We start from the raw sequence: 26,734 nt of genomic DNA, 5'->3' as shown, positions 1-26,734 counted from the left end.
GGCCTAAGTGCCGCAGGGCAGGAATAACGATATGTGAGTGAGGTAACATATGGATTCTAGAAATTACCAGAAAGTAGAAAATGGCTGAAATGACTTACAGATGGGACTACTTACTTGAGTAATCTGGAATAATTGAGGGTTGGTTTGATCTTGAGGAACTTCTGAACCCTCAGCATGGCAAGAGCTGGGTTGGTTTTCAACATTTCTCCATCCAAAAGGAACATCTGGACAGTGAGGAAAACACAAACAATGCATATTTTACATAAACCATCATTTTTACACGAAAATCTAAAATATCACTGTGATAAATAACAAGGACTTTGGAAATTATCCCATCGTTTTTTTCAATTAGTCTAATTGCAATTTCGTTCACTCACCATTTCGTCTAATAACCAGTTGGTCCAGTAGCCATTTAGTCCATATACCATTTGGTCTACTTGGACCAAGTGTTAATTGGGTAAATGAATGAAAAGAAAATCAAACTTGTCATAGACAAACTGGTGATTAGACGAAATGATTATCGGACCAAATGGTTATAGGACCAACTTGTTGTTGGACGAAATGTTGGACAGAATGGCATGAGACTAAATGAAGGTAGACCATGTGATTATTAGACGAGTTGGCAATAGACCAATTGGCAATTTACCATCCCCTCCCCTCTCTACTTTGGTTTTCACCTTCTCTCCCTCAATATGTTTCTCTTCTCTCTTTCTATACCTTCCCTTTTTATTTCCTTTTTGAAATTATCTTTCCTCTCTTCCTTCTTCCCATCCCTCTCTGTAATTTAATTCTTCTGATTTTATCAAATCCTTGATCCAGCTCACTTCCATTTCCGTATTTCTCCCTTCCTCTTTCTCTACAGATGCCCCAGTCCCATTCTACCTTGGTGGGTGTTTCATAAAGTGGTTTGTGAGATAAGAGCGACTTCAAGAACAACTGGTGAAACTTTCTTATGCACTTAAAGGGATGGTCCGGGTTGAATAAATAGAGTAGAATTGGCTGAGCCAAATTCCCAAAAATTTCATGAAAATCGGATAACAAATAACAAAGTTATTGAATTTTAGAGGTTAGCAATATTTCGTGAAAACAATTGTCATGAATTTTCATTAGGTGGGCTGATGTCACATCCCCACTTGTTCTTTTGTATTTTATTATATGAAATTAGGTTTGTTCAATTCAACTTTAAACTTTGATAACTTTATAATTTGTTATCCGATTTTGATGAAATTTTCAGCATTGTGCTCAGTGAATTGTACTCTACGTATTAAGATATGAATATTTTCAGCCCGGACCATCCCTTTAATAGCTAAATATCATTTACCGCAAGCAATGGTGTAAATCCTTGCATCACAACCATTGTTCAGGGGGGATGATCTATTGTTTCATCCCCCCTGAACAATCGATGTGACGCAAGGATTAACACCAATGACCACAAGGATCACCAGTCGTTCTTAATGTCACTCTTAACTTTACAAACAGCTTTATGGAACGGTCCCCTGTTCTCTTACTTGTCTGGATGAGAAATGCTGGAGCCATCTTTGTAGATGTGTTGAGTATCTTCCTGGTTCTAGGCAGTGTTTCTGAAGGTCCCGGAGTGGTTTGGGTGCGTCGGGCTTGGCAGTGATGACATCGCGGAATGAGTACTGTAAACTGGTTGCATCATTGTGCGCCCTCATGTGCTGCCAATTTGAAACAATTACAAATTTAGTGATCACAGGAATATTTTAAGAAAAACTTACCAAAGTTACAAAACACTGGAAATCATTGTATTACAATTCACGTATAATCTAACCAGTAGCGACTGATTTTTGTTGAACCTTGCGGGCCTACAATCTCACCATTGTTTGCCTGCATGTGCTGCAAATTTAAACAATTGCAATTTTGTGATCACAAGAAAATTTGAAGAATTACAGAATCATATTTCCTTATTTTTTTTTGGGGGGGGGGGTCCATCCCACCAGTTTAAGCATTGTTTCTGCCATTCTATAAAAAATATGGGTGTGTCATGGTCTAGTGGTTCCCACTCTCGCCTTTTAGAGGATAATGGGTTTGAATCCTAGCCATGGCGTGTTTTCATTCAGCAAGAAATCTATCCACACTGTGCTGCACTCACCCAGGTGAGGTGATTGGGTATCTGGCAGGAACAATTACTTGAATGAATTGAAAATGTGGTAGCTCAAGCTAAAAAAACGTGGTAATAATAGCAGTGCTTTGTATCCTCAGGCAAAAAGAGCAATATAAATCCATTTTTATTATTACTTTTTTGTAGGTCTAACCCGCATTTTCCCCATTGTTTTGGTACTTCATGAACTACCAAGCCATGATAATTTGAGAGTATACAACTTTTCATAGGAACTAGAAAAAAGAGACAACTTATATCAGGAGGGTCCCCCCATATAGGGGGAGTTGGACATACACACTTTTTAGAACTGAAAACCTTTTACCTTTACCCGAAATTCTGGAAGAGTGCACAACCCAAGGTCTATGTAAGTGACATTATAAGCAACCTTTCCAAGTAAGAGACCAGTCCTCATTAATATTCATGAAAAGTAAATAGTATTGATATAAACAAATGCAAAGTAATTTTGTCTGGCTCATCAACATAGCGTATTGCGCTTGCGCTTCAAGATGACAGTTCCTGATTCAAATCTCGGCTTTGAAATATTAAAGTTGTTTTATTTCCTTTAGCTGGATTTAAACAAAACTGGCAAAATTTGGAAAACAAAAATATTAGTCCAAATTTGCAGTCTATTTCAAAGGTTTGAAAACAGATTTCTTGGCTCACTGGTAATAAAAGTTAAAAAAGGCGCCACCTCTGAAAGTAAATTAGCTTTAGATTTCAATACTAAAATATAATACAGGTTTTAACATAAATTTCACATTTATATCAAAGTTTCTGTGTTTTTTTTTAAATGTCATTAACTTAACCTACCTGATACCAGGAGTATGCTCTCTTTGCCGGGTCAAGAAGAATGACAATCAGCTTGGCCTTTGGGAGCAGAGCTTTAACCCTCTTAGGAGCTAATACGCTATCAAAGTAATTGGCACTCTTCTCGAAGGTGTGGGTGTGGCTTTGGTTCTTGGTGGACGGAAAAAAGTCAAGATACCTGACAGAAAAAAAAGAAATATAAGGTGAGTCTCTAAATTCAAATTCAAAAAAGAAATATAAGGTGAGTCTCTAAATTCAAATGTTTTCGTTTTTTTTTATTTTATCACTTGTTTGGCATCACCTGAGCCAGGGAGGTGAAAAGTGAGACTAATGGGGCATTGCAAGAAACTTCTGATCAATTGCAAGTCTATTTTTGGTCCCGAAATCAATCAATTGTCTTGCAATTAATTGAAAATTGGTGATTGATTGCTAATCTGCTCATTAAAACATGAAATATGGAGTGTAATCTCACTTGCTACAGTTCAATTGATGTATCAGTTGTAAAATTGTAACAGAATATTTGTAATTGATTGCAAATATTTCCTTACAACACCCCCTAAAACTCGCAGGTCTCTCCTCCCTATAACTTCTGGGGGGGGGGGGTGCAGGTGGACCAGGGGTTTCCACCCTACTCTTGTATGAATAGTGCAATGGATACATAAGTAAAAAGGTGGTGACTCTCCTCTCCACGGGGCATTCATTTAACATCCTATCCAAGGGACGGTGTGTCTTCCACTGTAACATACATAGCCTGCATCCATGGAACAGGGGAGGGACAAGTTTACACACAACGCAGGCTTCAGTCACCCGCCCGGAGTGGACTCGAACTCACAACCATGTGTTCGACAGCCAGATGCTTTACCGACCGAGCTAACTCAATCCTTCTAAAGATAAATTAATTTTCTGGGCAAAATAGTAATTGTTCTTATTGTATTTTCTTTGAATCCTGCATTTCTCTTAATGAATGAATTATTTATTCTATTGATGTTACCCAAACACTCAAAATCATTTGAATTTTTTGCATACTTGATGAATTCCACTCTTGATGCTTGTTTCTCCTTTTTGTGGAAACTAATCCGCTTATTGTAAGATAATAAAGAAAGGCTGTTTTTATCAAGCGCTATGCAACATAGAATATTATTTTCATTATTTTCAAATGAGAATGTAAGCAAACTTACCAATCCAATCCATTATAATAGTTGTCTCCATTGAAGAACTGTACCTCTTCAAAGGTTTTCTCACTCGGCCGATTGTTGGCAATCCCTTTATGCATCTGGAGGAAAGTGTAGAGGGCGGTAGTACCTGGATGGAAAAAATGACAGAGAAAAATCAAGGTAAGTTGGTAACAAATTTTATTATAAACTCCTGATGAAGAACAAAGCTTATAATAATAATAATAATAATACATTGTATTTATATAGCGCTTAATACGTGATGTTTCTAAGCGCTTTACAAAACAATTAAGTAACATACATCAATAACATTGGACAGTTAACATACAAGAAAGGAAATGTACCGTGTAAAGTATTTTCATATGACAAATTACAAATTAGCTAAGAAAAAAAACAAAAAAACAAAAAAACTGCCTACTCATGTTGGGAAGTACATGAACAAATAATGAAAATAATAAAAACTATGACGTTTATTAATTAATTAAATAGTTCGAATACAATCAGTTTAAACAAAATGAATAATCAGAAATACTATGACATATGCATTATGTTCGAACAATAAAACAGGCAATAGCTAAACATAAACAAACAAAAAATCAAGGAATAATCGTTTGAGCTTATCTGCTCAAAACGTTGAAAATAACAGTCCTTTTCAGAGCTACATGTACTAATAATATCAGAGAGATAAAACCAACAGTCCTTTTCACAACTAACCTACATGGTGTTACCACAAAACACTCCATTTAATATTCGGAACTTAGTTCCAAAAGAAACTGATCAAACATTTACAAGGGCACTGAACAAATTTCACTCAGTCAAAATGTACAACATTTTGACACAGGCTAGTCTCAATAATCTTTACTAAGCACATGTCAATAATAATCACAAAGGGATTGTAGCCCTTCAAATCAACTGGTTCCTGAATCCAAAGTCACATAATGGCACAACAAAGACCAATGAAAATGAGATGGGATTAAACAAACTTCCCAGTTTGGTTCATCTAAATAAACTTAAATCTGCCCTGGAAGCAAAATCTCCAGAAACCAAACAAATCTGTCCAGCTAAGAATTAAATATGATATGTACATGATAAATAACAAAGATTTGAATTTCTATATGAACAGGGGTCCATTGCAGAAAGAGTTGCGTTTAAACGCAAGTCAAAAAATCGATCACAGTTCCAAAATACGCGCTGTTGATTGGTTGAAAAATCAAGTTGCGCATGATTATTAAAGTTGCGTTTGATTGCAACTCTTTCTTCAACGGGCCCCTGGTCTACATCCATTGCCTTGATTTATTCAATAATAAGGCAAACTTATGCCGACTAAACTTTATTTCCCCTCTGACATTGAAGTGAAACTCCTGAACATAAAAAAGTCAGGGCTGGAAATATTTATATGTTAATACATAGAGTAGAATTCACTGAGCAAAATGCAGAAAATTTCATCGAAATCGGATAAAAAATAATAAAGTCATTGAAGTTTAAAATTAGCAATGTTTTGTGAAAACAGTCGTCATGAATATTCATTAGGTGAGCTGATGATGTCACATCTGCACTTTCCGTTTTCTTATGTTATTACATAAAATCATTTTTTTTCATTAATTCATACTTGTGTGAATATGTCTCCCTTATAATGAAATAAGTTGCAGAAATTAATATTTAATGCACTGAATCAGATGTCAATCCAGTTTTTCTAGTTCTTGGAAGAAAAAAAATCGAATTAACCTAATTTCATATAATAAAATACAAAAGAACAAGTGGGGATGTGACATCATCAGCCCATCTAATAAATATTCATAACGACTGTTGCTAAATATTGCTAAACTTTAAAATTCAATAACTTTGTTATTTGTTATCCGATTTTGATGAAATTTTCGGCATATTGCTCAGTGAATTCTACTCTATTTATTAAGCTATAAATACTTTCAGCCCGGATCATCCCTTTAAAGAACAGACATACAGTATGAACAGGTTTAATCTGGTTACATATGTGCACATGTTAGAAGGCAAAATCAATTATCTGGGGCAATGGAGAAAGCTGGCAATCACAAATAATTTTTGATACATGGATGATTTACTAAGAAATTGGGAATATCATTCTCAAGCATGCTCAAACAAAAGCAATAATCAATGAAGAAAAATACACAGGGAGACATTAATTGTAACCTTTCAAGCTGGAAATCAATAATTTTCAGGGAATCTGTTGAAAATACACTGCCACTGGAAAGATTTGGTAAGGCTAATATGTACATGTATAAGCCGATGAGTAAAAAAAAAAAACACCAGAAAACATCAACTGTAACCTTTCAAGCTTAACATCAATACATTTTAGGGAATGTGTTCAAATGCAGAATGAATTGACAGCTACGTGTATAAGGCGATGTATAGTTAAAAAAAAATGAAAACTAAAAAATATACAATTAACGTAATTGTAGATTAAGTAAATGTGTATTTATGCAGTAAGAACATACATTCTCACATCTCTGATCACTGCTGAAACATTTACTGCTCTACTACTGACAGCCTAGCCCCATCCTACTGCCACCAAGTCTGAATGTACCTACATGTAGGATACATGTAAATTCTCCCATTTCTCCCCCTGTACATCCAACCGACTATAAATGAGTCTTCAAGTTATAGAGGTATCTCGCTACCCCGATACGCTGATGATAGCTAAACCTCAGACGCCCATTAACTTGGTAATGGGATATCCAAACATTAGTCCCTCTCTTGAAATGTGACTGACCTAGATTCAACCCAAGGAACTGTCAGTGCCTCACGGGATCACACAACGGTTTCGTTCTTCAGAAAGTGTTTAGTCTTGACTTTGAAGTTTAGATTCAACGACTCTAGCAGGGGGCTACTTCCACAAAGCAGTTTTTTAAACTCGTGCACAACTTTACAGACAAATTGTATATGGCAAGCCTATGTGTGCTATAGCTCATTCAATAAGCTGACTTTAATTGAAATAAACAGGCATTGATTATTTGACCATTATAACACATTTTCAGATTAATTCTACATTTTTTATTAGGATAAAAGTGAAATTACTTGAAATACAGTATCAGTTTGTCCATTTGCAATGAAGGAAATATATGTACATGCGTACCTGATTACAAAGATTTTCTAAAGAGATAAAGATATATTTCCCGCTTCCTATGAATAATGACATTTCATCTGTCCAAGGAACACAGGAAACTTTTTCATTAAGACCACATGCATATCATCATCTTTCTTGAATGCTCTATATTCCAAAATACAGTGTGTCCAACAAAAAATAATACAGAGATATTTTGGGGTTCAACATTACATCACCATATTTTTTTCTCTTCATATTTGATACCTAATATGTCATGAAAATAAAGATGAGCAAGAAAGTTTAAAATTGCAATGTCAAAATCAACTTGCACATCAGAAACTGGTCAAGATTTTTAAAAGGATACAAATAGCACACATTACAAGGAGGTGGATTATTATTGCTCCTTTATATTCTTTGTTTTGCCTTTGAGCTTGATCTCTCAATAATATTGGATTCAGATTCACACTTATCAAATTTCCGCGCAAACCGTTTTAGATAATCATCTGTGCTTGTGATTTCTAATCTGAATAATACAATACACCAAGTATTCGGTCTCAAATCAAAGAAGAGATTTAGCTTGTAATCTGCCAGCAGGTAGGTAGACTTTTTCTGGGACACACTGTACAATGTTCATCTGATACAATACTGATCCGATACAATCGTTATCAGGGATGGACATAACCAGCGTAATAAACCAACTTGGCACACACATCCATGACTGTCCTCAGTGACCAACAAGCCAAAAACACAACCTGGAACTTATCCAGCTACAGGGTACTACACACACACACCTAAGTAATGCAGGAATATTAGACATGTTCTACACCAAACTTCTCGGTATTTCCATAACCAAACTTTTTTTTTAATGCAGATGTCACATGATTTTAAATAATATAATTATTCACTTAGTCAGTTCAGAAAAAGAACATGAACAATTTCTGTAAAATTGCAATGATTGGAAGAATTTAAGGTAGCTCATTTTCAAAAATGATATCTAGGATAAACTTATGCTCCATTTTTGTAGCTTTAGACTGTATTTAAATGTTAAGTGCTGCATAAGCAATTATGATCAATATTCATATTATTTCGGATGGCCTTTTAGGGATTCACTCTGGTACTGCACAGGCAATTGATGCAGACCAAAATATGTGTTTTTAAGGTATGGCTAAAACGCTCTGTATAGATGATAATTACTATTATCTAATTTCGATGGAAATTTCTTCTCAATAAATGGCTTGGGGTGGGGGCATTGATGAAAGGGAGTTTCATCTAATATACATGTACACATGTATATAACTGAAACCATCATACCTTGGTCACATTTGCTCTACAGCGGCTGAATTGCGATTTGAAAACAGCGGTTTAACATTTTTTGTACCAGCTACACACAATTGGTTGTTGTTTGAAGGTTTGCATGGTGGCATGTACAATTGCTAATGAGTAGTAGAGTCTCTCTACTACTCATCATCTCTACTCGCCGACTCAAGCCAGCATCTCCTCATCAGCTCTACTACTCAAGCTGTTCTCACTCAACATTCCTTCTGGTTTACAGTCCTTTTCAGGACTATTTTCAAGAAAGAATACTCTACTCTCAAATCTCCACTTTCTCGCCTATCCACTTCTTCTCTTCTTCTATCCACTGTTCCTATAACACTCCACATGGTGTACCGTAAACCACATCAGCAATTACACACAATTGGTTTGAATAAAAGTAAATAAAACGGCTGTTTTTAACTAGCCGAATGGCCGCCATAGGGGAAATGTGACTGAAGCATATGAGTAGCAGTCTGAACATGCCTCAAGGGTAGATGAATGGAGCGAGTATGTCATCAAAACTTGGCGTGCCATGAAAGCTTTCTCATGCATCTTGATAAAGCGGAAATACCCCAGACAAACTTACACATTCACAAATGTCTGTCTTTAACTAGCTACATGAAATCCTCAAACATAGAGTATGGCATTACAAAGAAATTGAGATACAGTATTTCAGGGAATAATTTTCCTGGTATCGCATTGCAATTTGCTCCACATTTTTGAAAGACCGATATACATTAAGTCTTTTGTATAGCATATTTTTTTACAAAGGACTGTACATTACTTAGTTGAGAGCTTTTCTCTTGTAACCAAAAATGCTTTTCAAATTTTTAAAGCAAAATTATTCCCTGTATTTCCTTTTTTTGCATTTCTATATCTTCAAATATTAAAGAAAGTTTCTTGACATCTATCCTCTTATTTGCCATGTTCTATTATTCACTTATCGGCAACAGATATTCATTAAATTCTTCATACAAAATTCAGGGGGAAAAAACAGATAAAAGCCACAATTACTTAGAATGGTTCAAAAGGAGTTTTTAATTATAAGTAAAATAATAGAAAGATTGTTGCTATTCACCTGTTTTTTGAGGACCAAGTATGAGAGAGTTGGGTAATCTGGAACAGTCCTTGTTCTCGTCCCATACTTCCATCAGTCGGTGATCATCACAGGGATTCTGCAGGTGAAAAAAGGGTGCATAGTGAACAACCTTTAAGAACTGGGCCAGAGCTAGAACATAGGAATCAAAACTAGAACTATGAGAGAGTTGGGTAATCTGGAACAGTCCTTGTTCTCGTCCCATACTTCCATCAGTCGGTGATCATCACAGGGATTCTGCAGGTGAAAAAAGGGTGCATAGTGAACAACCTATAAGAACTGGGCCAGAGCTACTGTAGAACATAGGAATCAAAACTAGAACTATGAGAGAGTTGGGTAATCTGGAACAGTCCTTGTTCTCGTCCCATACTTCCATCAGTCGGTGATCATCACAGGGATTCTGCAGGTGAAAAAAGGGTGCATAGTGAACAACCTTTAAGAACTGAGCTAGAACATAGGAATCAAAACTAGAACTATGAGAGAGTTGGGTAATCTGGAACAGTCCTTGTTCTCGTCCCATACTTCCATCAGTCGGTGATCATCACAGGGATTCTGCAGGTGAAAAAAGGATGCACAGTGAACAACCTTTAAGAACTGGGCCAGAGCTAGAACATAGGAATCAAAACTAGAACTATGAGAGAGTTGGGTAATCTGGAACAGTCTTTGTTCTCAGCCCATACATCCATCAGTCTGTGATCATCACAGGGATTCTGCATGTGAAAAAAGGGTGCATAGTGAACAACCTTTAAGAACTGAGCCAGAGCTAGAACATAGGAATCAAAACTAGAACTATGAGAGAGTTGGGTAATCTGGAACAGTCTTTGTTCTCGTCCCATACTTCCATCAGTCGGTGATCATCACAGGGATTCTGCAGGTGAAAAGGGTGCATAGTGAACAACCTTTAAGAACTGAGCTAGAACATAGGAATCAAAACTAGAACTATGAGAGAGTTGGGTAATCTGGAACAGTCCTTGTTCTCGTCCCATACTTCCATCAGTCTGTGATCATCACAGGGATTCTGCAGGTGAAAAAAGGGTGCATAGTGAACAACCTTTAAGAACTGGGCCAGAGCTAGAACATAGGAATCAAAACTAGAACTATGAGAGAGTTGGGTAATCTGGAACAGTCCTTGTTCTCGTCCCATACTTCCATCAGTCGGTGATCATCACAGGGATTCTGCAGGTGAAAAAAGGGTGCATAGTGAACAACCTTTAAGAACTGGGCCAGAGCTAGAACATAGGAATCAAAACTAGAACTATGAGAGAGTTGGGTAATCTGGAACAGTCCTTGTTCTCGTCCCATACTTCCATCAGTCGGTGATCATCACAGGGATTCTGCAGGTGAAAAAAGGGTGCATAGTGAACAACCAAGAACTGAGCAGGTGAAAAGGGTGCATAGTGAACAACCAAGAACTGAGCAGGTGAAAAGGGTGCATAGTGAACAACCAAGAACTGAGCCAGAGCTAGAACATAGGAATCAAAACAAGAACTTTCCATGTTGGGTTGGTCTAACCTGCGAGTTTTAAGACTGTGTTCCAAGCCCATACAGTACATGAAAAAACCTGAGCTTTGACCAGAAGGATGGGTCTAAACAACTGATTTTATGAACTAATGACTCAGACATGAATCATTCACCTGTGCTATTGTAAAATCCTGCAAAATTGACACATTTAAAACAGGAATCTGTTTGAATAATAAATTTGTTTGGACATTTGTTTGAGTAATGAATAAGAGGAATTTTGTATGTGGATAGAAGATCCCAAATGCAACGTTTCATGGTGATGAAAACTCGCTTTCAATATCAAAAGGTACAAAGAATATGCTTGATCCTTCATTTACTTCCCTCTCTAGACTTTCGCATGATCATTTCATTATTTCTGGCAAAAATTTGATATGATTCTTTCGATAACAAGAATTCTGGCACACTGTCTTTCCTGAGCCAAGAAGTATCCTCAGAACCTATCAGGATATTTGGATGCTCACAAACTTGCAAACCTGGTGGGTGTTTCATAAAGCTGTTCGTAAGTTAAGAGCGACTTTAAAAACGACTGGTGGTCTCTTCGTGAAGTAAATGGTATATTCATTGGCGATGGTCTAGCGTGTAAGAAAGGATCACCAGTTGTTCTTAAAGTCGCTCTTAACTTACGAACAGCTTTATGAAACGGCCCCCTGGGGGTGTTTCAAAAAGAGTTATGTTTGACTTAGAATCATACTCATCAATTGATGAATTCATGAAACAGGTCCCTGAACTATAATAAGATGAGCAAAGGCCACCGCACACCTTACGACCCGACTGGTCTGCGACTGATTGAGGGGACATGAATCGCAAGGTAGTCACACGCCTCAACACCGCACACCTTGCAATCCGACTACCATGCTGTCTGCGACTCACGCATGCGCTTTATGATTTTTGCCATAGCAACTGAGAAAGTGCGCTTACTACTGTGTATGCGCGTTGTATACCATATACGCGTCCTGCAATTCTGCTGTCTGATTGGCTGGAAGTTGGATTGAGCTTGCGATCCAGTCAATACGTCAAATCCTTACAATTTTCCTTGCGACTTGTCTCTAACCGGTCTGCGACTCTCAAGCTGACAAGAGCTGTGACGTCACATCTCCCCTCACCCAATCGCAAGCCAGTCGTGGACCAGTCGGGTCATAAGGTGTGCGGTGGCCTTTACATATCACACGCAGCTGAAAAATATAAGTTCGATTTTTAGTCAAGCCTCAGTGTTTGTGAAACACCTGCCTGTGTACCACCCATAAATGATTCCAATTCCTTTGCAGACTGGCTACATCTGATTAATACTTACACCCCAGAGAGGTTGCTTTTCCTGCGGATACAGCTCAAAATATTTCTTGGCAGTGGGAACAGGAGGAAGCGTCTGAAGCCTGAGGTTGGTGTAGGTGTGAACGAACTGGAAAGCGTGCTTGAACATGTAGGTGGCCAGTCGGTCGCTGCCGTAGTTGGACATGTGAGTCATGAAGATGTTCACCTGGAATGAGATGACGATTTGGATTAGAGTGTGAACATGCTGAACATTATGAAATACCACTTGGACTGAGATTATGAATGTACAAGCTTGGTCCCACTGCACTTACCGATGCAGAGAGGATGTTAAACGAAAAAAATCTTGCCATCTGTGGAAAAATTTATGTATCCATTGAGTACTCTTTGCATACATGTTTTATACGCTCTATATCAATCGAGCATCCGTCCACTGTGATTTCATTGTGAGCCCATTTTGTGCATTGTCTTGAGCAGATGAAAACGGAAGGAGCCACCCCGAAAATTCTGCTTGTCTGGCCAGTGGGACCAGGCCTTAAGGGAAAGAGTGGCATTCAAGGACTTGGACTCAAGGTAGATACACGTATGTCTTGGTACACAAACCCCTAATTTGTCTTGATTCTCTATGCTCGGTTCTTTCAAATCAAATTTTTATTCGCTTAGACTGATGAACTTTATTTTATAAACTTTGGTACAAAAGTTCGGGGCCCCCACCACATAATGCACTCCTTCATGCAGAGAGAGTTCAAAGTAGACAACAAAACTACAATGCCCAGAGCAACAAAAATTATTTCATCACCTGACTTCACGATTAAAGGACAAGTCCACCCCAACAAAAACTTGATTTGAATAAAAAGAGAAAAATTCAACAAGCATAACACTGAAAATTTCATCAAAATCGGATGTAAAATAAGAAAGATATGGCATTTTAAAGTTTCGCTTATTTTCAACAAAATAGTTATATGAACGAGCCAGTTACATCCAAATGAGAGAGTTGATGACATCACTCACTCACTATTTCTTTTGTATTTTATTATATGAAATATGAAATATTTTTATTTTCTTGTCATTGTCATATGAAATGAAGTTTCATTCCTCCCTGAACACGTGGAATTCCATAATTTTAACATTTTGTGCTTCAGGCAAGGAGGTCCTAATCGTCAAATTCGTAAAAATTGAAATATTGTATGATTCAAACAATAAAAAACAAAAGAAAAAGTGAGTGAGTGACATCATCGACACTCTCATTTGGATGTAACTGGCTCGTTCATATAACTACTTTGTTGGAAATAAGCGAAACTTTGAAATGTCATAACTTTCTTATTTTACATCCGATTTTGATGAAATTTTCAGCATTGTGCTTGTCTGATTTTTCTCTATTGATTCAAATCAACATTTTTCTGAGGTGGACTTGACCTTTAAATATCTAAAACATTGCTGAACTTGAACAACCTATGTTCATTTTCTGGTTGGTGTTTACAAAATTTTGGTTTGATATAAAAAAAATGTAATCATTATCACCTAAGAGTATACATGAGGGATGTTAAACTGTGTCAAATGCAGCATTTAATATATATATTACAGACTGTTTGACAAGTCAGTAGATTTTCCACATCGATACGGTAGATTTTGAGCACCCCTTCTCCCCCACCATACTTCCTTTCCTAGTCAGTGTATTGTATCTGAGTTGATTGTAATTCAATCTCAAGCTGATTCGCCACTCTGTCAGTGCGACCGCAGTAGTCTGAAATCAGAATGAGTCAGTCCTTGTATGATGAACAAGGTACAGTATGAAAAAATGATATTGGTTAATGTGCAAGTGTCCACATCTTGACTATTTCTAAGGGCTCTTCGTAAAGAAAGGTAGAATTGGGGGAAAGGCTGGACTGCAACCTTGGGGTCCTTTAGGGAGGGGAGGGGGGGGAATCAGTATATAATGCATAGTGGGTATGTGCCGCAGAAGGGACCCCCATATTTACACTCAAATTTCCGTTCCAAGGCATAGCATTTTTGTCTTATTGAAAAAAGAACAAAAGCCGCTCCAAAGTATAGCATTTTCTTTTTTATCGAGAAAAAAAGAAGAAAGAAATCCGCTCCAAAGCTTCGCATATTTTTTGTTACACCATTCAGGTCGCATTGATCAGCTACAAGGAGCTGCACTTTTGGTGAAAAGCAGCCGCAGAGCGCTGTCCGACCGTTGCCTCTGCGCGAGTGCACCCGGCGCCCTTGTCGCCGGGCTAGCTGCATACACGTATGCCCGTTCCATGGGGATGAGTACGCAATCACACGCAGGCGACCCATTCCAAGGACCCCCGTTTTCACAAACATTTGTAGTTCCGAAGCCTGTCCCGAGGACCCTCCTTTTTACAATAAGTCCGCTCCAAGGCCCCCGTTTTTTGTCTCGCCCACGGCACCTCTCAGGGCTACGAATATTTGGGTCGAGTGGGGCCTTTAGTGCAGGTAGTGTCCACATGCAAAATAGGGTTTGATTGGTTGAATTTTGTTGGAAAGTGACAGTCAAGATAGTTACAGTCCTAATAATTACCATATTTTAATAGGGTGTGAAGCCTGCTCTTTTGTAGCTCTCTATAATATGTCCGTATAAGTTGTGGAATTTCATTAATTCATTTTCCACAGAAAATTGTTGTAGATTATGACAATGTTTAGTCATTAAGGATGTGAGATGACTTGGCAATATACATGTATTTGACTAAAAAATTCACTAGATAGTATGCCAGAGACATATTGTAAACTTGTTTGTAAACTTGGTGCTCAATATTTGACAATGGCCCAAAAAGTTATCTTACTTAATTTTCATAATTTTTGTAATGTAATTTTTTTGTTTGTTTTTACATTCATATTCATAAACTTGATGTTGCTTTGATGTTTGACAATGGTTGTATATAAGTGGACATCTTCAGAATGAATGGTATATTTGTAATGGTAAATTATGTTAAAATAAAACCACTTTGAAAGGGGAATCCATAGGTAGGCTTTTAAATAGAAAAGTCAGAAGATTACATCTGTCCAGTTATTTAACAATACCATGATTTGAAAAAAAAAAGATTCCAGTCATCTTTATTTAAATCAAGAGAATAATTAATTTAGTGCGGCAAACTCCGGGGCCATTCCTACGAACATAGATTGTGGCTCTATTGGGAATATCATTTTACATAAAAAAAAGTTTGAATGGCAAGACTAGGGAGAACTATGAGTCAAAGTAATGTCTGTCCAATTGCGTTTTTTTTTGCTTGAAAGTTCATGATTGATTCTAGAAAAATTATGATGTGCAGAATAGAAAATGTTGGCATACAAATCTATGAACATATTGTTTATGAACACATGTGGGGTTAAATGGAAAGGCAAGCTTGGATACATATTGCTCATTGAATGAAAGGAAAAATAAGATTTGGATGGTAGAGTTTTAGAATGTTGTATATAAAACTCATAAATAAGACAATTACCTAACCTCCTTATTTTCAAACTGAATTTAAAAGTATTTCTCCCTTCTCAGTCAAGAAAAATATCATACAAAATTGGCAAAGGGTTTATAAATAATGAAAATCCAAATAAAGTGTAATACACTTTACTAAAAAGAAAACTGAATTGGTGAAATCACAAGCTACACTGGCTGTTTTGTTCCTTTCCCATAATGAAAACGGTGAAGAACATAGGGGTATTCTTCAAATGAACATTTCTATTCATCATGCAATGTTGGCAGATAGAAGACTAATTGATTGTACATCCAAACCTGGATGTAACCTTATGATTTCAAATTGCTGATGTTCCTTGATGGTTGAATGACTGCATGAACTTTTAATTTCCACAAACGTTACAGAAATCAATCTAGTGTAACATTTCATTTTCATACCAACAATGCTCCTTGTACAAACAGAATTACAGATCACAATTTGTGAGGTATAAGTTTAGGAAATGAGATGGGCATGCTCAGAATCTGAGCTTAAAACTGTAGGACACTAAGAGCAGATCCCTCAGAATATCAAGCAGTGCAAAACCCTTCAAAGCTTTAAAAGACATTTAAAATACACTACATGCAGAAAGTATAATACTAATAGTAATACTGATATAGATACAATTGTATACTTTTGTTGTTTGTTGTTCGGTATTTCCTTACTGCATTTGTTTTTTAATTGTGTTGTTTTGTGTTAATTTCAGGATCATTAACTTAGAAGTTCCTTGTAACTTCTCAGTGATCCTTCCACTATTCTTAAATATACTCACTTTTGTTATAATGTATTTTATTGAAATATTTGTACTTCTTGATTTGTATGTTTTTTATGAAGATTGTGGTAAATAAAGTTTCAATTCAATTCAATGATGCCATCAAGAAATCAATACTATAACCATCAAAAGAGCAATTTAAGAATGTATGCATGTAATAATGGAAGAAGAAACATATATTTATGAAAGGAAAGATAACCGGATGTTTGATTGTAATCATAGAAAGGGAAATTTCTAAAAGGAAGCTAAAGGACTTGAATACTTGTTGCATGTCAAGGAATCCACCAACATCTCGTCATAGGTCAGTTAACCTTGCCCCTGTGCATTGTGGGTAATCATCTGTGTCTTTAGGGGTGTGGAAAGAGCAAGGAGGTTCGGGAGAGGGGGCAGAGCGATACGCATCATTCAACGTACTTCAGACGCCCGATGGTGAGATTAGAGGGGAGCTCGATTAGGACGTCAACCTCGAGAAATTGAATGGAAGGGAAATTGGAGGATGAGTATTCTATCAGATTACTCGCTGACTCTCCCTCTGAGATGTCTGTCACAAACCAGACATGGAAATACATGCGTGGGACTGAACTCCTGAGATGGTACAGATGGAATGCGTGACGTGATCAGGATGTTTTTCATTCACCCATAAAAACTGTTGCATAACTTGATACATTCATTGTTTACAGGCAACATGTGTTTTACATACATGTCACTCTGCCAAGAATTAACATGCCCATGTACATTATCAAACCATGAAAGCTATTTTAAGACAAAGTATAGGAAGAGGAACCAGAGAGAAGAGACTGGAGGAAAGTGATAGAGGAGAAAAGGAGAGAGGGGGGAAGAAATAAAGAGAAAGAAATAGAATGAGAGAATGAGGAAGAGAGGGATTGATAATGAACGTTATAGGGGAAGTACACTCTCAAATAAGTTGGTGTTGCTGTTGGAATAATAAAAATCAGAGAAAAAAATGAAGGTGTGACGAGAATCCATCAATGACTTGCAGAGTCATAATTTGTGACATTACATTTGAAAAGCTATTAAACCCATATGCTATATAAATTACATAAATAATGGTTAACAGTAATAATCCCCCCACCCCTGGAGCTTGTATGAAATCGTGTCTCAGATCAAATGCACATGTAAAAATGTAAAATCATTACTGATACTTTCTGAGATAGTTGTATCTCTGCTATTAGTTTTTTGCTACTAAAAATGTGATACATGTACATGATTATCTTATTTTCAACTTTAATTGAAACCAGTTTTACATGGGAGCAAACTTCCCCTTTAGAAGGATACTAGTACTCTCTGTTGAGTGTGTTCATATTTTTTATGAGGAAAATATCATATATATATACATTATATTATATTATATATCTATCTATCGATAGATATACACTATGGCCAATGCGTTCTGTTTTTCTACATGTCTATTAACAGCATTTAAGATGAGCCGGTTATTAAGGCAGCCTGTTCAGTTTTCTACTTTAGTAGCTGTCGGCCTACACACATGGCTTAACTTGAGTGTGATAATCTCTATATTAGTTTCCTGTCATGGTTAATTGATAAAGATGTAACTACTTTCTTCCCTGGCAGATCCCGATGATATTTTAAGCCGATAAACATCGACCAGAAATCTTTTAATCCTGTAATATGAACCAATATTTGATGATTTCCAAGTATGATCTGGCCTTTCAGTGATAGTTGTACTTGTGTAGCTTCTACGTTGATAACTTACGGATATATACATGTATTAGGTATCAGTTCTGTTGAATACACGTATACCTGCCAAGAGTCCCTATTAAATAGGAATATTTTTGGGGAAACCTATCTATTCCTGGTTTTTAATAATTTTTTCTGCAGTAATGGACAAAAATTTCAATGTTAATTTTTTCTTAGTATATCAATTTTTTATTTGCTGCCAGCATTCTATCTTGTGCCATTCCCCAGTTATAAGCATGAGTCACATATCAAGATAAGGCTGATGCAAGCTTCAGTATCGGAATATCAGTCCATTTTAAACATCTCATTTTTTGTATTTTTCATCATCATCTTCAACATCATCATCATCGTCATCGTCATCATCATCATCATTGTAATCATCATCATCATTGTAATCATCATCATCATTGCAATCATCATCATTGTCGTCGTCATCGTCGTCGTCGCCATCATCATCATCATCGTCATAATCGTCACCATTGTCATCATCATTGTCATCATCATCATTGTCATCATCACCATTGTTGTCATCATCATCATCATCGTCATCATAATCATCGTTGTCATCATCATTATCATCGTCATTTATCTGTAAACCACTATTAGCGATTCCCATCACCTTCATCGCCAATTTTCATTTTCGCCAACCATCTTCATCATCATCACCACCTTCATGTGCAGTTGTCTCATGCAGATTTACTTGTAGGTCATTATAGTGACCTTGAGATAAAGCAGACAATATTGATATTGAAGATTGATCTACCATATGCATTGTAATATAAAGAATTTCTCTAATTGGTGTGGTGGAATTTTTCAAATTCCACTTTGAATCAACTTTAAATCAACTTTCATGCTCTGGGCTTGTATTTGAGACTCCATGGCTTGCTTGTCTTCCAAAGAAATTAAGATCATCTTCTTGTGCATGATTATTATGATATCCCTCATTCCCTCATATGTTACCTTTTAATCTGTGGCCCAAGAAAACACAGAGACTTGTCTGAAAGATCATTATGATCTTCTTGAAATCTAGGCTCTGTGCAGGACCTGATGATCCATGCAGCCAATGACTTCATTTAGCAATCATGAGAGAGACATAACATCATTAGCATCCATCCTGTTTGGAGATCAGGATTGCGGAATAATAAACCGAGATCGACAAGTATTGATGGAGATCGTCGTTTAATGATAACAATCTTGTTATTGGGTTAACATGAAGGATATTTGTAGATGGAGTCTGTTTCCCTTTGGCTATTGTCAAGATCATGCCTATTTGCATATATTGACTGAATCTGACATTAGATGGGCCCTGATGGTATGGAGGGTGTTTTATTAAAGGGGAATCCAACCCAAACAAGTGGAATGCCTCTGGCCGTCTCACCTGCATCACGCGGTTCAATATAGCAGCAGTGCTGACTTTGAATACTACTCTAACTCACACAAGATGTTCAGTGATACATGGTTGCTCTTATGTCCACTTTTTATGAACTAGACCAATAAACTTACAGAGATATGATGGTTATTCAACAAAAAACCCCAACATGGCCAAAGTTCATTGACCTTACATGACCTTTGACCTTGATCATGTGACCTGAAACTCGAACAGGATGTTCAGTGATACTTCATTACTCTTATGTACAAGTTTCATGAATCAGATCCATAAACTTTCAAAGTTATGATGGTAATTCAACAGATACACCCAATTCGGCCAAAGTTCATTGACCTTTGACCTTGGTCATGTGACCTGAAACGCGCACAGGATGTTCAGTGATACTTGATTACTCTAATGTCCAAGTTAAATGAACTAGACCAATAAACTTTTAAAGTTATGATGGTAATTCAACAGATACCCCCGATTCGGCCAAAGTTCATTGACCCTAAATGACCTTTGACCTTAATCATGAGACCTGAAACTTGCACAAAATGTTCAGTGATGCTTGATTACTATTATGTCCAAGTTTCATGAATCAGATCCATAAACTTTCAAAGTTATGATGGGAATTCAACAGATATCCCCAATTCGGCCAAAGTTCATTGACCCTAAATGACCTTTGACCTTGGTCATGTGACGTGAAACTCATGCAGGATGTTCAGTGATACTTGATTAACCTTATGTCCAAGTTTCATGAACTAGGTCCATATATTTTCTAAGTTATGATGACATTTCAAAAACTTAACCTCAGGTTAAGATTTCGATGTTGATTCCTCCAACATGGTCTAAGTTCATTGACCCTAAATGACCTTTGACCTTGGTCATGTGACATGAAACTCTAATAGGATGTTCAGTAATACTTGATTAACCTTATGGCCAAGTTTTATTAACTAGGTCCATATACTTTCTAAGTTATGACGTCATTTCAAAAACTTAACCTCAGGTTAAGATTTGATGTTGACGCCGCCGCCGCCGCCGTCGGAAAAGCGGCGCCCATAGTCTCACTTTGCTTCGCAGGTGAGACAATAAAAACTTGTTTTTATAAGGAAAAGAAAAATCAGACAAGTTGATAGGTGAAAGTTTGAACAATATTGGACAAACAAAAAGAAAGATATGAATTTTTAAAAGTTGTAAATATTGGTAATCACTATACCCATGGAGATTTCAAATTGGCCGCATATGGGATGTCATAGGTGCCATGAGCCTAATTACATCAGGAGGGCTCAAGATATTCGTTCGACCCAACCCATTCGAGTTTTTTTCAATTTGATGTTGCTGATTGACAAAACTGTATGAATATGATTCAAAATCTAACACTGATTCTAGAAATGGTAACTACTGAACTCCCTTCGCCCAAAGTGGGAAGATAAAAAAGTGACTTGGAACTATTTTTTTGACTGGCGGACTAATTAGGGCTCTTTTACTGTTTGAGTCGATGAATTTGATCCATTCATAGTTATCTTCATAAATGGCAATTTATTTTTAAAATGAGCTGGCTACGCTACCCTTTCCTGGTCAGATATGGAATGCCAGATATATATCCTATCCAATGGTAGTAAACATTCCACCCTCTAATTTCACATTTATTTTTTATGAATTTTTCAAAAGTGCCATTTTAACACACAAGTCTATGGGGAATGTTTTACGCGCGTGACACCTCTAAGTAATATGGGAAATCCCTAGTAGTGGGTGGAATTCCTGGCCAAACTCTTCAGTAGCAAACAATTTCTCACTGATATCAATATGTTTAGTCATCAAGAGGTGCAAAGAATTGATTTAATGGCTAGCAAGACCATATCAGCTAAAGTTAGTAGGTCTGTGTATATGTAAGCCTATATGTAGACTGGTCAATGTAAAGAGCGTCTATGCCTCTTTTTGTTCTGATTCATCATTGGTTTGTGTTAGTGTACATCACATACTTAATATTAGAGAGACCTTTACAAATTGCTCATGTAAAAGGAAGGGGGTAGAGAGGAGCTTTGAGAACTAATTTACTGAAGAGAACTAGAGTGGTACCTTCAAGAAGGTATTTAGAAAAAAGGCACAGAGTAAGGTAAGGTATCTAAGGGCTAATAGTGCACAACTAATGAGGGATGGGGGGGGGTGGCTGTGTGCTCCATTCTCAGTCTACCCCCCCCCCTCTTTATAAGCCATGCCATCTATGTAATTATCTTTCTTTCTCTCTCTCTCTCTCTCTATCTCTCTTTTTTTTTCTCTCTCTTCTATCTATTTTTATGTATCTCTTCCTTCTTACATCTGAGAGGCAATAGCCCTAGGAAAATTTTGATATAGTAGGTCAAATGCAAATGTACTAAAGTAGTATGTTCTTATACTGTTATTGTTTCCTCATTCAATCTCATGTATATCTGGTAATTTTGATTGAGGCAGTTCTGGTATCCTGATATCTACACAAAATTTACAAACACCTTTATATTACAATTACTAGGGACCCATTGTCATTACATTCACTGCTGGGCTGTATGCAGGCAGGATATGTATGCATCCATATAGTGAATATAACATGTATGAGTAATACATTAAAATGGGTCATTGCATAGAAAATAGACATTTTCAATGCATTTCTTTGTGCTAGTGTGAGTGTACAGATATGAAAGAATAGCAAAGTAGCTATTCAATAAAATAAAATTCATAGGTCATATAATATAGGTGCCATGAGCCTAATTACATCAGGAGGGCTCAAGATATTCGTTCGACCCAACCCATTCGAGTTTTTTTCAATTTGATGTTGCTGATTGACAAAACTGTATGAATATGATTCAAAATCTAACACTGATTCTAGAAATGGTAACTACTGAACTCCCTTCGCCCAAAGTGGGAAGATAAAAAAGTGACTTGGAACTATTTTTTTGACTGGCGGACTAATTAGGGCTCTTTTACTGTTTGAGTCGATGAATTTGATCCATTCATAGTTATCTTCATAAATGGCAATTTATTTTTAAAATGAGCTGGCTACGCTACCCTTTCCTGGTCAGATATGGAATGCCAGATATATATCCTATCCAATGGTAGTAAACATTCCACCCTCTAATTTCACATTTATTTTTTATGAATTTTTCAAAAGTGCCATTTTAACACACAAGTCTATGGGGAATGTTTTACGCGCGTGACACCCATAGTGATGTAAGACAAGGACTACTCTTCCATGTACTCCAATACATATTATGGCTAAAATGTCATTTTTCCCAAAAGTTTTATTTCAAATTATATTTTTCTTTCATGAGGACATAAAACAATATACATGGGTTATATTCAGATTACTGCCCCAGGGGAATGGGTACTTAGGAGAAAACCACAAATCCCTGATAATAAAGTACATGGCCTATGGGAAAGTTGTCCTTGCCCCTTGTCATAATTTACTTACCCAGTTGCCAATTTGAAATCTACATAGTATTAGTGATCTCAATTTTAAAACAGCTATAACTTTCTTATCGCTTGTCCAATTTCTTTCAAACTTTCACCATTCTGTTTTATTTATTTTGCTCCTTCCCAACACAACATTTTATGGCCAAGGCTGGATTCCCCTTTAAGAACTTCTTCCTTATATTAGAACAATTTTAAAGATTATAAGTATTGTTGAAAACCAGATGCACTCCTCGATAGCGCAGTTGATAGAGCGAGGGTTTCAGATTCCGGTGACCCAGGTTTCTATTCCCACTTGGTGCGCAAGTGCCCTTTGTATTATAGTAATCCAGGTCCATCGGAGAGGACCTTAAGAGTCAGTCCTCTGGTTGCTTGCTTACAAACATTCATGATTTCTTTTTAATAGCATACAGGTAAAAATCACCAGTTGATGGTAAATAGTAAATTGCTATTAATAAACGACGATCTCCATCAATGCTTGTCAATCTCGTTTCATTATTTCGCAATCCTTATCTCCAGTAAAATTTTACCAAATAATCTCAATCCTATTTGTACAAAATTGTGTGTTTTGCTTCATACATGCAGATGCTCAATCATTTCAAAGTTGTTTTCACCAGGTGCTTGTCCCCTTCACACCATTGTTGAGTGTCATAGTAAATGGGTCTTGCCTGATATATCAACCTTGGTAATCAGCAGTCTCTAGAATATGCTTTGAGTTTTAACCAATCATCAGTCAAGAAGCTTCTCATGCAGTACATTCATTATTTAATTGAACTCCAGAGTTTTGAACAACTAGAAACCTAAAATATTCTTACTGGGTGAATATTCATAACTATACACCATGAAATAGTCAATATCGTATCCCTTAGTTTAGATTGTTGCATTGCGAGCACACATAAGGAGAAAACAAAATTTACTACGGAAACACGTGTCATGAAAAAGTTCATTTTCTTTGAAATCACCCATTGTGTACATCTCACTGGTGTGCCTACAGCTACATGTAGCATGGGGGCCAGGGAGCTGCCTGCCAAACAATCACATCCAAAGAATTTGATGAAATAGTAAAAGCTATAAACCACTACTTACAGGGTTGCTAACAATTGTTGCAAAGAGCTCTCCACCCTGGATGTTGGCATCTAGAGCTGTTTTGCCTCCGTTGTATTCACTGAAGAAGTTTGTCTTGGTAAATAAAGAACAGGTCTGTCTTGGCATAACCTACATGTAACAGTATACACATTGAATAATAATTGTTAATAATAAGCAACATTTATATAGCGCTTATAACATGTTTCTATGCACTGCATAATATTACCCCGGCTTTAGCATGGCTGTCCTGATCAGACGCTTGAGCATTCAAGGAATTCCTTCCTACTGAGTACCATTTACTACACCTTGGTGGAGAGAGGCAAATGTAGATAAACGCCTTGCCACAGGACACAATTGCTGTGGTGGGATTTGAACCCCGGACCTTGTGGCTCAAAGTCCGGAGACTTATCCACTAAGTCACAACACATCTACAAGGATTGGGTAAGGAGTTAGCTATGGTATAGTATGAATAGTGCACTCTTATAAATGAATCTAAACAATAGATATCCTCCTTGAATTCAGCTAGAGCTTAAGCAATACAATGAGTGGAATTGGTTTAAATTTAAGCAGTTCTGATTAAAAATAAAGAGAATTGTGAATCTCTGAAACAATTTTGAATGATGATCGATCAAACATAAGAACCCTTACAAGCTAACATCCTTTAATTAAGAAAGAATACCATAATTCCCTCTATCAAACTAGATGACAGAATGTATAATTCCAAACAGTATGATCGTGTATAAACATGCATATTTGCAATAATGCAGGCCTCGAAATAATCGACGGCCATGGCCGTCGATGCCCCCATTACTGACCATTACGTGCTGTACTGTCCTGGCGAGCGCGCGCGATGCGTAAGTACAGTACTTTGAATGGGAGTGTTTCATAAAGCTGTTCATCAGGTACGAACGACAGGTGATACTTTCTTGGGTGCTAATCAGATTCAAATTTAATTACATGTAGCTCAAGAAGGTATCTTTGGTAATGAATCTGATGTATAACATCGACTATGGAAAGCCCCCCCCCCCACGCTGCGAAACTGTAACACCTACAAATAATTTATTACATGCCCCTTAAAAAGTGGCCTTGGTGCCCCTCTGTATGGCCTTGGTGCCCTCTGCTGCTGCCTGGCCTCAGTGAAAAAGTGCCCCTCAAAAAAGTGGACTTGCCCCCCAAAAATCCTATTTCGAGGCCTGAATAATGTGTAACTGAAGTTTTCTAGAAAGCAAAAAGAAAACTTATTTTTCAATGCCAGCCTGTGAGATTTCATGTGTTGAAAATTTGTTGACATTGATGAAATCTTTTTGAGAAAATTGTTCTTGCTTTCACTGGCCTGTTCTGATTATTATTTTCCCCCTATTTTTTTTTCATTTATTTATTATTCTCAGAGAATACTTAATATCCTCTCATTCTTTCAAGTCTTTCAGTGTGAATTAGACATATTGGACATTGACATAGACTGCACAAAGAAGCATGGTTGTAATTCATAAATACATTCTTGACAGACCTGGGAATGAAAAAATGTATTTTCCCCCAAAAAGTGTATTTCATACTAAAATGCTTGGCGCACTCGCTTATCGCTGCGCTCAAGCTGCATGCAAGCTAAAATGCGCACTGCACTTGCAGATGAAAAAAAAAACATTGAAACATGCGTATATCTCACGCTGGTTTTAACAAAATATTTGAAAAAAAAAAGTTACCTGAATACATTGATCTAATAACCATGTTTGTGTACGTTTTATGAAATAGAGACATAGAGATGATTTTCCTCAATAAATTACGATTTTGTAAAAAAAAACAAACTGCCAAATTTTGGTTGCAAAAACGTACTAAATACGCCTAAAACGTACTGGTTGGCAGGTCTGGCATTTGATCCAAGGAACAGTTTTGGAAGAATGGCCAGATTTGTCCACTTTTAAAAAGTCATTGTTATACAAATTCCACAAACAATGTAAGATGACATCTTCATGTCTATAGCTATTTTTTCTCTAAATCTTCAAGGCATTCTGATCTAGTTCAGAAAGCTGAAACTCAACAAAGACGTCAGAAAAGATCAGCAACCATGCTTGAAAGACTTCTCCTTCAACGTATACCCCTTTCATAAACCCAATTATGCGGCTAATAGCAGCATAATTTGGTCGTAAAATTGGAGGAGGACAAGAGTCATCCGCATCATTTTGATGCTGCTATCATCCGCATAATAGCAGCATCGGGACAAGATTTTGAGTTTATGAACGCATTTCCAAATAATTCGGATAATTGCCATGGTGCGGTCACAAGGTCACCCTTTTCCAACACAACCGCATCGGAGGGGGCGTGTCCAGTTGTCATGACGATTATCCGCCTTTTTCAGGACGAGCGCTCGTAAAAATAATGCGGCTTATTTTCGGAGTTTGTGAACGCAATTTTTATTGAATTATCCGCATTACTCTTAGGCGGCTAATTGGAGGATAGGTTTATGAAAAGGGTATAAGATTATCAAAGATTTTGGAAACCATTA

General features: G+C 36.9%; 1 protein-coding gene across 1 annotated transcript in view; it reads right to left on the bottom strand.

The window, feature by feature from the left end:
- The window catches only part of LOC121431555 (bifunctional heparan sulfate N-deacetylase/N-sulfotransferase 2-like), a 66,994-nt gene that overhangs the window by 3,063 nt on the left and 37,197 nt on the right, over nt 1-26,734 (bottom strand). Inside the window, exons 5-11 of the mRNA XM_041629071.1 lie at nt 24,235-24,363; nt 12,403-12,585; nt 9,573-9,669; nt 4,108-4,231; nt 2,933-3,107; nt 1,509-1,679; nt 115-224 (exon numbers count right to left, since the gene is read on the bottom strand). Coding sequence (XP_041485005.1) covers nt 115-224; nt 1,509-1,679; nt 2,933-3,107; nt 4,108-4,231; nt 9,573-9,669; nt 12,403-12,585; nt 24,235-24,363 — 989 coding nt within the window. The remainder of the gene's footprint in view (nt 1-114; nt 225-1,508; nt 1,680-2,932; nt 3,108-4,107; nt 4,232-9,572; nt 9,670-12,402; nt 12,586-24,234; nt 24,364-26,734) is intronic.

Source organism: Lytechinus variegatus, chromosome 18 (genome assembly GCF_018143015.1).
Source record: "Lytechinus variegatus isolate NC3 chromosome 18, Lvar_3.0, whole genome shotgun sequence".
NCBI lineage: Eukaryota > Metazoa > Echinodermata > Echinoidea > Temnopleuroida > Toxopneustidae > Lytechinus > Lytechinus variegatus.
Note: the sequence above shows the minus strand (reverse complement) of the source record. Positions and strands in the feature narration are given on the sequence as shown.